General features: G+C 40.6%; 1 protein-coding gene across 1 annotated transcript; it reads left to right on the top strand.

Annotated features, from left to right (window-relative positions):
* The first annotated feature begins 11,979 nt into the window (after nucleotides 1-11,979).
* Nucleotides 11,980-18,704, top strand: LOC124408581 (probable DNA mismatch repair protein Msh6). Its single transcript, XM_046885610.1, has 21 exons — nucleotides 11,980-12,285; nucleotides 12,835-13,042; nucleotides 13,154-13,254; nucleotides 13,561-13,623; nucleotides 13,786-13,989; nucleotides 14,076-14,210; nucleotides 14,312-14,447; nucleotides 14,554-14,834; nucleotides 14,955-15,080; nucleotides 15,185-15,269; nucleotides 15,365-15,549; nucleotides 15,703-15,800; nucleotides 15,864-16,019; nucleotides 16,094-16,251; nucleotides 16,337-16,425; nucleotides 16,590-16,880; nucleotides 16,998-17,216; nucleotides 17,402-17,581; nucleotides 17,690-17,867; nucleotides 17,963-18,114; nucleotides 18,237-18,704. The coding sequence occupies exons 1-21, from the start codon at nucleotides 12,154-12,156 to the stop codon at nucleotides 18,492-18,494; spliced, it is 3,435 nt and encodes a 1,144-aa protein (XP_046741566.1). The 5' UTR covers nucleotides 11,980-12,153; the 3' UTR covers nucleotides 18,495-18,704.
* The last annotated feature ends 21 nt before the right edge of the window (nucleotides 18,705-18,725 follow it).

An 18,725-nucleotide genomic window follows, 5' to 3' on the forward strand; every position in this document is an offset into this window, starting at 1 on the left:
CCATCTCTAGAGTAATTCGACCCCCAGGAACTCAAAAAACACGTGAAAAAGAGCGTCGGACCAACAGCAGAGAAATGACGCTGGAAATCTCCAGTTTTTCGACTGTAACTTTTGATGCGTTGCTCGCAGCGTATTGGGACTGCGCTCAATCGATTTCTCTCGCAAAATTACGTCGGAATAGTGCCTCAAAGAATTAATTGCAGCACTTTCCAGATTCGTCGAAATTTTCGCCAAGAATCCAAAGGGGTAAGCCTTACTTTTTTGGTCATTTTTAGAGCCGAAAATTTTTTGTCTCGGAAACGATTCGTATGACCATCTCTAGAGTAATTCGACCCCCTGGAACTCAAAAAACACGTGAAAAAGAGCGTCGGACCAACAGCAGAGAAATGACGCTGGAAATCTCCAGTTTTTCGACTGTAACTTTTGATGCGTTGCTCGCAGCGTATTGGGACTGCGCTCAATCGATTTCTCTCGCAAAATTACGTCGGAATAGTGCCTCAAAGAATTAATTGCAGCACTTTCCAGATTCGTCGAAATTTTCGCCAAAAATCCAAAGGGGTAAGCCTTACTTTTTTGGTCATTTTTGGAGCCGAAAATTTTTTGTCTCGGAAACGATTCGTATGACCATCTCTAGAGTAATTCGACCCCCAGGAACTCAAAAAACACGTGAAAAAGAGCGTCGGACCAACAGCAGAGAAATGCCGCTGGAAATCTCCAGTTTTTCGACTGTAACTTTTGATGCGTTGCTCGCAGCGTATTGGGACTGCGCTCAATCGATTTCTCTCGCAAAATTACGTCGGAATAGTGCCCCAAAGAATTAATTGCAGCACTTTCCAGATTCGTCGAAATTTTCGCCAAAAATCCAAAGGGGTAAGCCTTACTTTTTTGGTCATTTTTAGAGCCGAAAATTTTTTGTCTCGGAAACGATTCGTATGACCATCTCTAGAGTAATTCGACCCCCTGGAACTCAAAAAACACGTGAAAAAGAGCGTCGGACCAACAGCAGAGAAATGATGCTGGAAATCTCCAGTTTTTCGACTGTAACTTTTGATGCGTTGCTCGCAGCGTATTGGGACTGCGCTCAATCGATTTCTCTCGCAAAATTACGTCGGAATAGTGCCTCAAAGAATTAATTGCAGCACTTTCCACATTCGTCGAAATTTTCGCCAAAAATCCAAAGGGGTAAGCCTTACTTTTTGGTCATTTTCGGAGCCGAAAATTTTTTGTCTCGGAATCGATTCGTATGACCAACTCTAGAGTAATTCGACCCCCAGGAACTCAAAAAACACGTGAAAAAGAGCGTCGGACCAACAGCAGAGAAATGACGCTGGAAATCTCCAGTTTTTCGACTGTAACTTTTGATGCGTTGCTCGCAGCGTATTGGGACTGCGCTCAATCGATTTCTCTCGCAAAATTACGTCGGAATAGTGCCCCAAAGAATTAATTGCAGCACTTTCCAGATTCGTCGAAATTTTCGCCAAAAATCCAAAGGGGTAAGCCTTACTTTTTTGGTCATTTTCGAAGCCGAAAATTTTTTGTCTCGGAAACGATTCGTATGACCATCTCCAGAGTAATTCGACCCCCAGGAACTCAAAAAACACGTGAAAAAGAGCATCGGACCAACAGCAGAGAAATGACGCTGGAAATCTCCAATTTTTCGACTGTAACTTTTGATGCGTTGCTCGCAGCGTATTGGGACTGCGCTCAATCGATTTCTCTCGCAAAATTACGTCGGAATAGTGCCTCAAAGAATTAATTGCAGCACTTTCCAGATTCGTCGAAATTTTCGCCAAAAATCCAAAGGGGTAAGCCTTACTTTTTGGTCATTTTCGGAGCCGAAAATTTTTTGTCTCGGAATCGATTCGTATGACCATCTCTAGAGTAATTCGACCCCCAGGAACTCAAAAAACACGTGAAAAAGAGCGTCGGACCAACAGCAGAGAAATGACGCTGGAAATCTCCAGTTTTTCGACTGTAACTTTTGATGCGTTGCTCGCAGCGTATTGGGACTGCGCTCAATCGATTTCTCTCGCAAAATTACGTCGGAATAGTGCCTCAAAGAATTAATTGCAGCACTTTCCAGATTCGTCGAAATTTTCGCCAAAAATCCAAAGGGGTAAGCCTTACTTTTTGGTCATTTTCGGAGCCGAAAATTTTTTGTCTCGGAATCGATTCGTATGACCATCTCTAGAGTAATTCGACCCCCAGGAACTCAAAAAACACGTGAAAAAGAGCGTCGGACCAACAGCAGAGAAATGACGCTGGAAATCTCCAGTTTTTCGACTGTAACTTTTGATGCGTTGCTCGCAGCGTATTGGGACTGCGCTCAATCGATTTCTCTCGCAAAATTACGTCGGAATAGTGCCTCAAAGAATTAATTGCAGCACTTTCCAGATTCGTCGAAATTTTCGCCAAGAATCCAAAGGGGTAAGCCTTACTTTTTTGGTCATTTTTAGAGCCGAAAATTTTTTGTCTCGGAAACGATTCGTATGACCATCTCCAGAGTAATTCGACCCCCAGGAACTCAAAAAACACGTGAAAAAGAGCATCGGACCAACAGCAGAGAAATGACGCTGGAAATCTCCAATTTTTCGACTGTAACTTTTGATGCGTTGCTCGCAGCGTATTGGGACTGCGCTCAATCGATTTCTCTCGCAAAATTACGTCGGAATAGTGCCTCAAAGAATTAATTGCAGCACTTTCCAGATTCGTCGAAATTTTCGCCAAAAATCCAAAGGGGTAAGCCTTACTTTTTGGTCATTTTCGGAGCCGAAAATTTTTTGTCTCGGAATCGATTCGTATGACCATCTCTAGAGTAATTCGACCCCCAGGAACTCAAAAAACACGTGAAAAAGAGCGTCGGACCAACAGCAGAGAAATGACGCTGGAAATCTCCAGTTTTTCGACTGTAACTTTTGATGCGTTGCTCGCAGCGTATTGGGACTGCGCTCAATCGATTTCTCTCGCAAAATTACGTCGGAATAGTGCCTCAAAGAATTAATTGCAGCACTTTCCAGATTCGTCGAAATTTTCGCCAAAAATCCAAAGGGGTAAGCCTTACTTTTTGGTCATTTTCGGAGCCGAAAATTTTTTGTCTCGGAATCGATTCGTATGACCATCTCTAGAGTAATTCGACCCCCAGGAACTCAAAAAACACGTGAAAAAGAGCGTCGGACCAACAGCAGAGAAATGACGCTGGAAATCTCCAGTTTTTCGACTGTAACTTTTGATGCGTTGCTCGCAGCGTATTGGGACTGCGCTCAATCGATTTCTCTCGCAAAATTACGTCGGAATAGTGCCTCAAAGAATTAATTGCAGCACTTTCCAGATTCGTCGAAATTTTCGCCAAGAATCCAAAGGGGTAAGCCTTACTTTTTTGGTCATTTTTAGAGCCGAAAATTTTTTGTCTCGGAAACGATTCGTATGACCATCTCTAGAGTAATTCGACCCCCTGGAACTCAAAAAACACGTGAAAAAGAGCGTCGGACCAACAGCAGAGAAATGACGCTGGAAATCTCCAGTTTTTCGACTGTAACTTTTGATGCGTTGCTCGCAGCGTATTGGGACTGCGCTCAATCGATTTCTCTCGCAAAATTACGTCGGAATAGTGCCTCAAAGAATTAATTGCAGCACTTTCCAGATTCGTCGAAATTTTCGCCAAAAATCCAAAGGGGTAAGCCTTACTTTTTTGGTCATTTTTGGAGCCGAAAATTTTTTGTCTCGGAAACGATTCGTATGACCATCTCTAGAGTAATTCGACCCCCAGGAACTCAAAAAACACGTGAAAAAGAGCGTCGGACCAACAGCAGAGAAATGCCGCTGGAAATCTCCAGTTTTTCGACTGTAACTTTTGATGCGTTGCTCGCAGCGTATTGGGACTGCGCTCAATCGATTTCTCTCGCAAAATTACGTCGGAATAGTGCCCCAAAGAATTAATTGCAGCACTTTCCAGATTCGTCGAAATTTTCGCCAAAAATCCAAAGGGGTAAGCCTTACTTTTTTGGTCATTTTTAGAGCCGAAAATTTTTTGTCTCGGAAACGATTCGTATGACCATCTCTAGAGTAATTCGACCCCCTGGAACTCAAAAAACACGTGAAAAAGAGCGTCGGACCAACAGCAGAGAAATGATGCTGGAAATCTCCAGTTTTTCGACTGTAACTTTTGATGCGTTGCTCGCAGCGTATTGGGACTGCGCTCAATCGATTTCTCTCGCAAAATTACGTCGGAATAGTGCCTCAAAGAACTAATTGCAGCACTTTCCAGATTCGTCGAAATTTTCGCCAAAAATCCAAAGGGGTAAGCCTTACTTTTTTGGTCATTTTTGGAGCCGAAAATTTTTTGTCTCGGAAACGATTCGTATGACCATCTCTAGAGTAATTCGACCCCCTGGAACTCAAAAAACACGTGAAAAAGAGCGTCGGACCAACAGCAGAGAAATGATGCTGGAAATCTCCAGTTTTTCGACTGTAACTTTTGATGCGTTGCTCGCAGCGTATTGGGACTGCGCTCAATCGATTTCTCTCGCAAAATTACGTCGGAATAGTGCCTCAAAGAATTAATTGCAGCACTTTCCAGATTCGTCGAAATTTTCGCCAAAAATCCAAAGGGGTAAGCCTTACTTTTTGGTCATTTTCGGAGCCGAAAATTTTTTGTCTCGGAATCGATTCGTATGACCATCTCTAGAGTAATTCGACCCCCAGGAACTCAAAAAACACGTGAAAAAGAGCGTCGGACCAACAGCAGAGAAATGACGCTGGAAATCTCCAGTTTTTCGACTGTAACTTTTGATGCGTTGCTCGCAGCGTATTGGGACTGCGCTCAATCGATTTCTCTCGCAAAATTACGTCGGAATAGTGCCCCAAAGAATTAATTGCAGCACTTTCCAGATTCGTCGAAATTTCCGCCAAAAATCCAAAGGGGTAAGCCTTACTTTTTTGGTCATTTTCGGGCCTGAAATTTTTTGTTTTGGAATCGATTCGTATGACCATCTCCAGAGTAATTCGACCCCCAGGAACTCAAAAAACACGTGAAAAAGAGCGTCGGACCAACAGCAGAGAAATGACGCTGGAAATCTCCAGTTTTTCGACCGTAACTTTTGATGCGTTGCTCGCAGCGTATTGGGACTGCGCTCAATCGATTTCTCTCGCAAAATTACGTCGGAATAGTGCCTCAAAGAATTAATTGCAGCACTTTCCAGATTCGTCGAAATTTTCGCCAAAAATCCAAAGGGGTAAGCCTTACTTTTTTGGTCATTTTCGGAGCCGAAAATTTTTTGTCTCGGAATCGATTCGTATGACCATCTCTAGAGTAATTCGACCCCCAGGAACTCAAAAAACACGTGAAAAAGAGCGTCCGACCAACAGCAGAGAAATGACGCTGGAAATCTCCAGTTTTTCGACTGTAACTTTTGATGCGTTGCTCGCAGCGTATTGGGACTGCGCTCAATCGATTTCTCTCGCAAAATTACGTCGGAATAGTGCCTCAAAGAATTAATTGCAGCACTTTCCACATTCGTCGAAATTTTCGCCAAAAATCCAAAGGGGTAAGCCTTACTTTTTAGTCATTTTCGGAGCCGAAAATTTTTTGTCTCGGAATCGATTCGTATGACCATCTCTAGAGTAATTCGACCCCCAGGAACTCAAAAAACACGTGAAAAAGAGCGTCGGACCAACAGCAGAGAAATAACGCTGGAAATCTCCAGTTTTTCGACTGTAACTTTTGATGCGTTGCTCGCAGCGTATTGGGACTGCGCTCAATCGATTTCTCTCGCAAAATTACGTCGGAATAGTGCCCCAAAGAATTAATTGCAGCACTTTCCAGATTCGTCGAAATTTTCGCCAAAAATCCAAAGGGGTAAGCCTTACTTTTTTGGTCATTTTCGAAGCCGAAAATTTTTTGTCTCGGAAACGATTCGTATGACCATCTCCAGAGTAATTCGACCCCCAGGAACTCAAAAAACACGTGAAAAAGAGCGTCGGACCAACAGCAGAGAAATGACGCTGGAAATCTCCAGTTTTTCGACTGTAACTTTTGATGCGTTGCTCGCAGCGTATTGGGACTGCGCTCAATCGATTTCTCTCGCAAAATTACGTCGGAATAGTGCCTCAAAGAATTAATTGCAGCACTTTCCAGATTCGTCGAAATTTTCGCCAAAAATCCAAAGGGGTAAGCCTTACTTTTTGGTCATTTTCGGAGCCGAAAATTTTTTGTCTCGGAATCGATTCGTATGACCATCTCTAGAGTAATTCGACCCCCAGGAACTCAAAAAACACGTGAAAAAGAGCGTCGGACCAACAGCAGAGAAATGACGCTGGAAATCTCCAGTTTTTCGACTGTAACTTTTGATGCGTTGCTCGCAGCGTATTGGGACTGCGCTCAATCGATTTCTCTCGCAAAATTACGTCGGAATAGTGCCTCAAAGAATTAATTGCAGCACTTTCCAGATTCGTCGAAATTTTCGCCAAGAATCCAAAGGGGTAAGCCTTACTTTTTTGGTCATTTTTAGAGCCGAAAATTTTTTGTCTCGGAAACGATTCGTATGACCATCTCTAGAGTAATTCGACCCCCTGGAACTCAAAAAACACGTGAAAAAGAGCGTCGGACCAACAGCAGAGAAATGACGCTGGAAATCTCCAGTTTTTCGACTGTAACTTTTGATGCGTTGCTCGCAGCGTATTGGGACTGCGCTCAATCGATTTCTCTCGCAAAATTACGTCGGAATAGTGCCCCAAAGAATTAATTGCAGCACTTTCCAGATTCGTCGAAATTTTCGCCAAAAATCCAAAGGGGTAAGCCTTACTTTTTTGGTCATTTTCGAAGCCGAAAATTTTTTGTCTCGGAAACGATTCGTATGACCATCTCCAGAGTAATTCGACCCCCAGGAACTCAAAAAACACGTGAAAAAGAGCATCGGACCAACAGCAGAGAAATGACGCTGGAAATCTCCAATTTTTCGACTGTAACTTTTGATGCGTTGCTCGCAGCGTATTGGGACTGCGCTCAATCGATTTCTCTCGCAAAATTACGTCGGAATAGTGCCTCAAAGAATTAATTGCAGCACTTTCCAGATTCGTCGAAATTTTCGCCAAAAATCCAAAGGGGTAAGCCTTACTTTTTGGTCATTTTCGGAGCCGAAAATTTTTTGTCTCGGAATCGATTCGTATGACCATCTCTAGAGTAATTCGACCCCCAGGAACTCAAAAAACACGTGAAAAAGAGCGTCGGACCAACAGCAGAGAAATGACGCTGGAAATCTCCAGTTTTTCGACTGTAACTTTTGATGCGTTGCTCGCAGCGTATTGGGACTGCGCTCAATCGATTTCTCTCGCAAAATTACGTCGGAATAGTGCCTCAAAGAATTAATTGCAGCACTTTCCAGATTCGTCGAAATTTTCGCCAAAAATCCAAAGGGGTAAGCCTTACTTTTTGGTCATTTTCGGAGCCGAAAATTTTTTGTCTCGGAATCGATTCGTATGACCATCTCTAGAGTAATTCGACCCCCAGGAACTCAAAAAACACGTGAAAAAGAGCGTCGGACCAACAGCAGAGAAATGACGCTGGAAATCTCCAGTTTTTCGACTGTAACTTTTGATGCGTTGCTCGCAGCGTATTGGGACTGCGCTCAATCGATTTCTCTCGCAAAATTACGTCGGAATAGTGCCTCAAAGAATTAATTGCAGCACTTTCCAGATTCGTCGAAGTTTTCGCCAAGAATCCAAAGGGGTAAGCCTTACTTTTTTGGTCATTTTTAGAGCCGAAAATTTTTTGTCTCGGAAACGATTCGTATGACCATCTCTAGAGTAATTCGACCCCCTGGAACTCAAAAAACACGTGAAAAAGAGCGTCGGACCAACAGCAGAGAAATGATGCTGGAAATCTCCAGTTTTTCGACTGTAACTTTTGATGCGTTGCTCGCAGCGTATTGGGACTGCGCTCAATCGATTTCTCTCGCAAAATTACGTCGGAATAGTGCCTCAAAGAACTAATTGCAGCACTTTCCAGATTCGTCGAAATTTTCGCCAAAAATCCAAAGGGGTAAGCCTTACTTTTTTGGTCATTTTTGGAGCCGAAAATTTTTTGTCTCGGAAACGATTCGTATGACCATCTCTAGAGTAATTCGACCCCCTGGAACTCAAAAAACACGTGAAAAAGAGCGTCGGACCAACAGCAGAGAAATGATGCTGGAAATCTCCAGTTTTTCGACTGTAACTTTTGATGCGTTGCTCGCAGCGTATTGGGACTGCGCTCAATCGATTTCTCTCGCAAAATTACGTCGGAATAGTGCCTCAAAGAATTAATTGCAGCACTTTCCAGATTCGTCGAAATTTTCGCCAAAAATCCAAAGGGGTAAGCCTTACTTTTTGGTCATTTTCGGAGCCGAAAATTTTTTGTCTCGGAATCGATTCGTATGACCATCTCTAGAGTAATTCGACCCCCAGGAACTCAAAAAACACGTGAAAAAGAGCGTCGGACCAACAGCAGAGAAATGACGCTGGAAATCTCCAGTTTTTCGACTGTAACTTTTGATGCGTTGCTCGCAGCGTATTGGGACTGCGCTCAATCGATTTCTCTCGCAAAATTACGTCGGAATAGTGCCTCAAAGAATTAATTGCAGCACTTTCCAGATTCGTCGAAATTTTCGCCAAAAATCCAAAGGGGTAAGCCTTACTTTTTGGTCATTTTCGGAGCCGAAAATTTTTTGTCTCGGAATCGATTCGTATGACCATCTCTAGAGTAATTCGACCCCCAGGAACTCAAAAAACACGTGAAAAAGAGCGTCGGACCAACAGCAGAGAAATGACGCTGGAAATCTCCAGTTTTTCGACTGTAACTTTTGATGCGTTGCTCGCAGCGTATTGGGACTGCGCTCAATCGATTTCTCTCGCAAAATTACGTCGGAATAGTGCCTCAAAGAATTAATTGCAGCACTTTCCAGATTCGTCGAAATTTTCGCCAAGAATCCAAAGGGGTAAGCCTTACTTTTTTGGTCATTTTTAGAGCCGAAAATTTTTTGTCTCGGAAACGATTCGTATGACCATCTCTAGAGTAATTCGACCCCCTGGAACTCAAAAAACACGTGAAAAAGAGCGTCGGACCAACAGCAGAGAAATGACGCTGGAAATCTCCAGTTTTTCGACTGTAACTTTTGATGCGTTGCTCGCAGCGTATTGGGACTGCGCTCAATCGATTTCTCTCGCAAAATTACGTCGGAATAGTGCCTCAAAGAATTAATTGCAGCACTTTCCAGATTCGTCGAAATTTTCGCCAAAAATCCAAAGGGGTAAGCCTTACTTTTTTGGTCATTTTTGGAGCCGAAAATTTTTTGTCTCGGAAACGATTCGTATGACCATCTCTAGAGTAATTCGACCCCCAGGAACTCAAAAAACACGTGAAAAAGAGCGTCGGACCAACAGCAGAGAAATGACGCTGGAAATCTCCAGTTTTTCGACTGTAACTTTTGATGCGTTGCTCGCAGCGTATTGGGACTGCGCTCAATCGATTTCTCTCGCAAAATTACGTCGGAATAGTGCCCCAAAGAATTAATTGCAGCACTTTCCAGATTCGTCGAAATTTTCGCCAAAAATCCAAAGGGGTAAGCCTTACTTTTTTGGTCATTTTCGAAGCCGAAAATTTTTTGTCTCGGAAACGATTCGTATGACCATCTCCAGAGTAATTCGACCCCCAGGAACTCAAAAAACACGTGAAAAAGAGCGTCGGACCAACAGCAGAGAAATGACGCTGGAAATCTCCAGTTTTTCGACTGTAACTTTTGATGCGTTGCTCGCAGCGTATTGGGACTGCGCTCAATCGATTTCTCTCGCAAAATTACGTCGGAATAGTGCCCCAAAGAATTAATTGCAGCACTTTCCAGATTCGTCGAAATTTTCGCCAAAAATCCAAAGGGGTAAGCCTTACTTTTTTGGTCATTTTCGAAGCCGAAAATTTTTTGTCTCGGAAACGATTCGTATGACCATCTCCAGAGTAATTCGACCCCCAGGAACTCAAAAAACACGTGAAAAAGAGCGTCGGACCAACAGCAGAGAAATGACGCTGGAAATCTCCAATTTTTCGACTGTAACTTTTGATGCGTTGCTCGCAGCGTATTGGGACTGCGCTCAATCGATTTCTCTCGCAAAATTACGTCGGAATAGTGCCTCAAAGAATTAATTGCAGCACTTTCCAGATTCGTCGAAATTTTCGCCAAAAATCCAAAGGGGTAAGCCTTACTTTTTGGTCATTTTCGGAGCCGAAAATTTTTTGTCTCGGAATCGATTCGTATGACCATCTCTAGAGTAATTCGACCCCCAGGAACTCAAAAAACACGTGAAAAAGAGCGTCGGACCAACAGCAGAGAAATGACGCTGGAAATCTCCAGTTTTTCGACTGTAACTTTTGATGCGTTGCTCGCAGCGTATTGGGACTGCGCTCAATCGATTTCTCTCGCAAAATTACGTCGGAATAGTGCCTCAAAGAATTAATTGCAGCACTTTCCAGATTCGTCGAAATTTTCGCCAAAAATCCAAAGGGGTAAGCCTTACTTTTTTGGTCATTTTTAGAGCCGAAAATTTTTTGTCTCGGAAACGATTCGTATGACCATCTCTAGAGTAATTCGACCCCCTGGAACTCAAAAAACACGTGAAAAAGAGCGTCGGACCAACAGCAGAGAAATGACGCTGGAAATCTCCAGTTTTTCGACTGTAACTTTTGATGCGTTGCTCGCAGCGTATTGGGACTGCGCTCAATCGATTTCTCTGGCAAAATTACGTCGGAATAGTGCCTCAAAGAATTAATTGCAGCACTTTCCAGATTCGTCGAAATTTTCGCCAAAAATCTAAAGGGCGGCATCTTGATTATGCACGAGTGCACGATTCTGGAATAATGAGAATAAATTAGTCTATTTTGTTACTACGAAAAAGCGATACTATTGTATTCGAATTTCTTTTTACTTTTTCGTATTCTCCATTGATCACACATCCATTTAGAAAACCTAGATTTTTTATTTTTCAGCATAAAAACCCAACTGAGCACTACTGACGTGACCATGTAGTTTGGACTCGCATCACTTTGCTGTTGAGTCGGTACCCATTGTCAAGAGCGTCATCTTGCCGCCGACGGCGTGTCGTTGCCGCGTCAATTTGACGCCGGTGAAAATCCAACCAAAGACGCCTACTACTCGGCAAATTTTTGTTACCATTACTCGGCAGGTAATAAGAGGCTTTGTCAACGTGTCGGTAGCTTCTTTATCGATAGGCAGCGTTTATCACGCAATTCATAAGCATATAAAACGCCGTTAGAGCGAAAATAATTGTATCTGATCGTACAGTTATTGGGCAGATCGCTAAAAGATCTAATTTGCACTTTATCCGATCATTTTGAAACCATTCTGGAACTCAACCACACAATCGTTTGCATATTTTGCATAAGATAACCCTCGTTAATTCTCATTTTTCATTGTTAAATATCAAAATACATGAATGTGGCGTAATTACCACGGTGGTAATTACCCATTCATACATTATGATTCGTATGACTGTATAGAACTACTTCGGGTGCGTTCCGAAATTAACTGCCAAGGCCAAAAACTCCCTAGGATAGAGGCAGAGCTACCGATGAACTGGGCCACGCAAAAGAGATTAAAGATCGTTGACAGCACTAAGAGCCAATATCGGAACGCACGTTATATTAGCCTCAAAATGATGGCCCTGTGCGCTCTGCGGACCTCCCCCCGCGGCCGAATATTAGAGTCGTTTTCCAACTTTGTTTTCCGGACCTATCACGATGAGTAAAGAGTTGTTGAATTTGAATACGTTTACTCAGGCTGCTCTATGGAATATTGAGTGAGAATTTTTATTATTATAAGTATGTATTCCACGGCTTACTTCAGAAACTCCTTAGAAGAATGAGTACGGATTCAGTCCGTGCTATGGTGTGCTACAGATGGTAGCATACAGATGCGTTTAGGAACAGTCAACACGAGCACCTTTTCGCGCGGTTTTTAGCCGAAGAGTTATCGAACAGAGTAACCTGTGCATTGTGCGGATAGCAGACTACCTATCCATTTGATGTATTTACGTTAAACATTTCGGCATTCAAGATTTCCCAAAGAACACTTACAGCATATTCGATATTGTCCCAAACTGATAGGTATCAAAATGCCGAAGGTTAACACGCTCTTTAAATACTTTACGTCACCAAAAACGGAGAAGCGACTTGTTAAAGAAACGTCCAGTCCTCAAAGAGATTCTCCCAAATCGAATGGCGATCAAAAAGGAAAAGGTACGCGTACTACGTATTTAGAATTTTTTTCCTATTATACTCATTCAATTCTGCCATAAATTAGCCTTTACACGTACACGACCCAACACCAAAGAAGCATCGCAGTCAATTAGTATTATGGTAATAAGAATACGAAACTTTCAAGTTCCTTTGTGTAGCATCTGATTAGAAAGTATTCTGTTAGCAATAATCGATTTGAACGAGATGGTAAACATTACATAATAAACTGATTCACTCATGACTGTGAAACGTAGCATGAAATAATATGACAAGTGTTGTGAATGTTGTCAAAAAACATGTTAGATTTGCTATATTTCAATAACCAGGAAATGACAAAGGATACCTTGGCTAGAGACCTAATGTCATATACTGAGGTGTAAGACACATTTTCTTGGATTTTGTCAATAATAATATATCATGCATTGCTAGTAGTTATCAATCCTTAATAAAATTTTGGAATGGAGGTTTCACTAATCACCATCAAACTGCCGTATCTGTTTCTGTACTACTTGCGAAGTTCATTTCTACCACTGTTAAACACTTCAATTCGTTATGTAGGTCTGAAAGCAGGTAAAGAAAATTCTAATAACGAAAACAAAAGGGGAACTCCGACCAGCAGACACAAAAACAAATCCTTAAGTGCGGCAACCAGAAAAAGATCTTCGAACAAGGAAACAGAAGACGATGAGTCCAGTCGCCCAAAGAGAAGACGATTGGTAATACCATCTGACAACAGTGATGATTCAGGAGAGGACTACAAACCTGGTATGTTTTTATTTTTTATAATATTACATTCAAAATTTATCTCCTCATCAAGACATAAAGAATTTTTTAATATTTTATTGTTATTTTTCTAACTCTTGATTTACACAACAGCTGCAGACGATGCTAGTTCTTCCGAATATTCTGCGTCTGAGGCTGATAGTGAGTCTGAAGCTTTATCATCTGGCATCGAAAGTGATGAAGAAACTCCTAAGGTAACAGCAGGCATCACTTATTTTTTTTCTTCTATAAGAAAAAAGGTAGAATTACATTAGAATCCTTGGGATCCACAGAAAAAGGTACTCGTTGAGGTAATACATGATAAGGCAATTTTTTGTTTTATTGTATTCTCTTGATTTACAATATTCTCAATTCTATTTTATAATTCTGAATTAAATAATATTAAGAAACTACTTTTGAAATGGATGATTGTTATATGATATCTGGCGTTCTTTGTTACAATTCAATTAATAGTTTTTCTTAGTTGGAATGTTCTACACATCTCTCATTACTGATTCCAGAAAAAAAGGAATGTTGCGCCGACAAAAGCTCCACCGAAAAAAAATGGTCGTGGAAAAACCCAGGCAAGCATTTTATTTGAATTCTAAACTACATAGTAATACATTCTAAAATTCATCAATGGCTTGCAGTTTTCAGTTAAGATATAGCCAGGTGTGGTTTATTTCGTGGAAATGCCGTAACAGTGGTGAAATTTTGTTAATCCCAAGTAATATCTTTTTTTCCAGATGAAATCTGAAGTGAAAAGCTCTGACCCACCCAGTCAAACAGCTGGTAATAGTTCAGTTAATGCCCAAGGCTGGACTCATTTGAAATATGACTTCCTTCAGACGAATAAAATTAAGGATATACACAGAAGGCCTCCAAGTGATCCAAACTACGATCCAAGAACTCTTTACGTGCCACATGAATTCAAAATAAATCAGACTCCTGTAAATATACACATATGTAATTTATGTACTAAGAGCGAACAAAAACATCTTGACATAAGATCTAATCAGTCCATTATATTTTATAGGCTATGAAACAGTGGTGGGAAATGAAATGTAAGAATTTCGACTGTGTACTCTTTTTCAAAGTTGGAAAGTTTTATGAGTTGTATCACATGGATGCAGTTACCGGTGTTAATGAACTTGGCCTGTCATATATGCGTGTAAGTACTCCATAAATTTCAACATTGAGGAACGAAAATATTTATTTACAACAACTAAGTTATTAACACGGAATCCTTGAATTCTACTTATTTTTATCCAGGGGGAATTCGCACATTCCGGTTTTCCAGAAATAGCATATAGCCGATTTGCATCAAGCCTAATAGAGAAGGGATACAAAGTAGCTCGAGTTGAACAAACCGAAAATCCAGAGATGATGTCAGCTAGAGTCAGTAAGAGTAAGTGCAACTATGCGTAATCTACAGGTAGTCATGAAATGAGAAATGGTAGATACGTTACTGACTGCATCAATATGATAAACATTCATCATGCCAATTCTTGCAGTGTCTCATGTTACGAAGTTTGACAAAGTTGTGAAAAGAGAGATATGTCAAATTAGCAGTAAAGGTACGAGAGTATTCACTGCTCAGGATGGTGAAACCTCTACAGCCAGTTCAACTTACTTGCTCTCAATAGTAGAGAAATTTAATCCATCAACACCCACATCAATTTATGGTGTCTGCTTTATTGATACTTCAATTGGAGGTTTTCATCTTGGACAATTTGAAGATGATCGTCATAGTTCAAGACTGTTGACACTAGTTTCCCATTTTCCACCGTCACAGGTAAAACATTAATAGGTTTCAAAAAGTTTATTAAAACTTTTTCAGAAAACGTAAATCTAAACCATATATATATTATGTATACCGGGTATGTGTAATGAGGAGAAAATATGCACTTCTCAGGCTATCTATGAACGTGGTGGTATATCAGAGAGAACAAACAAAATATTGAATACCATGCTGGCTACTGCACTTAAGGAGCCACTGCAACGGGAGACGCAATTTTGGTCTGCTGCTACTACCCTCAAAGTGAGTTGATCGACTGGTAGAATCATTATTATCCAAAATGAAAACAAAGTATACTCTACCGTTCCAATATCTTGTAATCTGAAATTGTCATATTTTAATCCTAGAAACTGCACGAAGGAGAATATTTCAAATCAGAGTTCAATTCCGATTTTACCTGGCCAGAAGGTTTGAAGCCATATTTAAGTGATGGTAAGTGTAAAAAAGAGTTTTCACCTATTGTGTCTGCTTATCTGTTTAAATAATATTAATGACATTATTGAAGATGAATTATTTCTCTGAAACAGGAGACAGTCTAGGACTCACTGCTGCTGATAATATGGAGCTAGCTGTATCTGCATTGGGGGGATGTGTATTTCATTTAAAAGAATGTTTCATAGATCAGCAGTTACTTGCCCAGGGACGTTTCGAATCTTGGATCCCTCCTGATCATGAGGATCGCCAGAGTTCAGGAAAACTCGCTAATAATATGGTAAGTTTTGAACATGCTCTAGAAGTAATTCGTGAGTTACTGCTAGTAGTTACAGTAAACATGATGTGACAAAAGTGCCTAAAGAGCCTTGACTTTAAATGATGAAATAAAAATATAAAATTACTCATATAAATTTGGAATTTTCTTTAACAGGTACTGGATGCCATTACAATAAATAATCTGAGAATCCTTGGAGGACCTGGTTCGCTCATATCAACGCTGGATCATTGTTGCACCCCATTTGGCAAACGGTAAGGATATTATGAAAACAACTCATGTTTTGTACATAATCAACCAGTCCATATAACTTACAGTTTGTTACGCGAATGGATTTGCCGGCCATCTTGCCGCAAATTTGAAATAATGCAGCGACAGCAAGCAGTTACCGAGCTAATTGATAAAATTGAAATTACCCAAAATGTTCGCGGCTCATTAGCTCCGCTCCCAGATCTTGAGAGATTACTGAGCAAGTATGTATACGACTTTCATTATCTTAAAATGCCTCTGCAATAGACATGGTGTGTAACGTATTTTCGATCTGCAGGATACATGCTCAAGGTAATTTTGCAAAGGGGCAAAGTCATCCGGATGCAAGAGCTATCATGTATGAAAGTAAGACGTATTCGAAACGAAGAATCCTAGACTTCACAAACGCGCTTCATGGATTTGAGGAAGCTTCAAAAATTATAGATTCAATCGGTGGTATGCTCAGCTCAATGTTAGTTAAATATTTCAGGAAAATATGATCGAATCTTCCCTAATCTGTCATTGTAATCTACTCTTACAGACGTTAAATGCGATCTACTAAAACGGTGCATTAAACACAATCCAGAGGGTGAATTTCCTAAATTGGAAGAGATGCTAAATTACTTCAAGGTCAGTAGATCTGGATATTTATAGCTAAAATTAAAATATGTGACAGTCCCTGTAACCAGGCGCATCCGCTAGTAACAGTCAACTAGAGTCTACGTACCAGGACTGTCCAGCATTGAATTAATGTCCAGCTATCGATACGTTTATCTTATTATTTTTATTATCAGAGTGCTTTTAATCAAGAAGAAGCAAAGAAAGAAGGGTGTATTATACCGAAACCTGGCGTCGACTCAGAGTATGATGCAGTTCTCGAAGAATTGTCAGAAATAAAACGAGACCTAGAAAAATACTTGGAAGGGCAGAGAAAACATTTTGGAGTAAAGGTGAATTATTATGGTACTGAGAAAAAACGGTTTCAAATTGAAGTTCCCGATTCCCAGTTGAGGAAAGTTACCACAGACTATGAACTTCAGTCACAGCGCAAAGGTTTCAAACGCTATTACACCACTAAAGCCAAAGTATGTATTAATCGATTGACCAATAGTTATAACTGAAAATATTGTGCTACTTTTAAAAACTGCACAGCACTAGTCTTTATTCATGGCTATCATACGTAATGTATTACATTGTCTCAGGAGCTTTTGGAAAGACAAATGATCGCAGAAACTAACAAGGATAAAGTACTTAAAGATATAAGCAGAAGGATATTTGCTAAATTCAGCGAAAAATACGATGTATGGTGTTCGGCTGTCTACCAATTGGCTACACTAGACGTTCTCACTGCATTTGCTGAATATTCTCAAAGCGCCGAGATGTCTGTTCCTATAATAGAAGATGTTACGAGTGAAAAAAGCGTATGTACTTTATGACCTGCATCTTTAGATCAAAATGAAGTATTCACTATCGTCATAAAAGGTCTTACCTTACCTAAGTTCAAATAGTTCTGAAGGAGCATTAACGTTCAACATTAACATATATTCAAGCTATTAAGAATACTACACGAAATTCGCTTACTGTGACTAAAATCTAAATCCCTCAGGCTTTTATTGACATAAGAGATGGGAGGCATCCGTGCGTTACATCTGACGACTTTATACCAAATGACACTTTATTGGGAACAGAGGATTCCGCATCACTTGTCATTCTAACTGGGCCTAATATGGGAGGAAAATCAACTCTAATGCGTCAAGTTGGTCTCCTTACAATCATGGCCCAAATTGTAAGTCAGATATAAAATTCAATGATTCAATCTGAGTGATATCCAGCTTTTGCTCACAAATAGAGCTCAAGAATGAACTAAAATAATTATTTTGATTCCTGTACACAGGGTTGTCATATTCCCGCAAGTTCATGCCGATTGACGTTAGTCGATCGTATTTTCACTCGTTTGGGTGCCAATGATGATATACTAACTGGACAAAGTACTTTCTTTGTGGAGTTGAGCGAAACTGCAACTATACTCCAGCACGCAACAGCAAACTCACTGGTTCTGGTGGATGAATTAGGTAACATAATGAATCTTTATGTCATTAAACTTTCTTCTAACTCTACCACCCACTATTTCCTCTCAGTACTCTAAATTTTATTGATATGATAACAGGCCGAGGCACCTCAACTTATGACGGAACAGCAATTGCAGCTTCGGTTGTCGGCGCTCTGAAGGAACGGACATGTCGCACCCTATTTTCAACCCACTATCATGCCTTGGTAGAAGACTATAAATTGGACAAGAACGTTAGCCTGAGCCACATGGTAATCAGTTTTGCTGGCGATATTTACCTTACTCGGAAATTGATTTGGAATCAGTACCCAACTCATAGACATATAACTTTTTTCGCAGCATGCAACTTCACAAACATGTCTTTATTTTACAGGCGTGTATGGTAGAAACTGAAGAGGAAGAGGAGGTTTCACAAGAAACAGTGACGTTCCTGTACAAACTAAGCAAAGGTGCATGTCCAAAGTCTTACGGGTTCAATGCAGCTCGTTTGGCTGGAATTTCATCAAAAATCACTGTAAAAGCTCATGAGATAGCCAGCAAGTTAGAAAACGAAGTGAATCAGAGGCACTTCCTCGTTGGTCTATTTAAGGGTAAAAGTGACCTGAAAACCCTGCTCGCAGCTTTAAAGTAAGAGTTTGATGCTTCGTTTCAAGATATAATCAATAGTTGGCTCAACGGATTTCGCTGCTACCGTCAGTATTATATATCAAATGCCAGTACTTATTTCAAATTAACATATTTATGTTGACTACGTGCACTAAATTCCAAATAATTACTCTGTGTCACACTTCAAAAATTCTATTGCCAATATAAATTTAATTTAAATCAAAAACACTTCACGCCTGCATCTTGTACAAATTTT

This window comes from Diprion similis, chromosome 8 (assembly GCF_021155765.1).
Source record: "Diprion similis isolate iyDipSimi1 chromosome 8, iyDipSimi1.1, whole genome shotgun sequence".
Classification (NCBI taxonomy): Eukaryota; Metazoa; Arthropoda; class Insecta; order Hymenoptera; family Diprionidae; genus Diprion; species Diprion similis.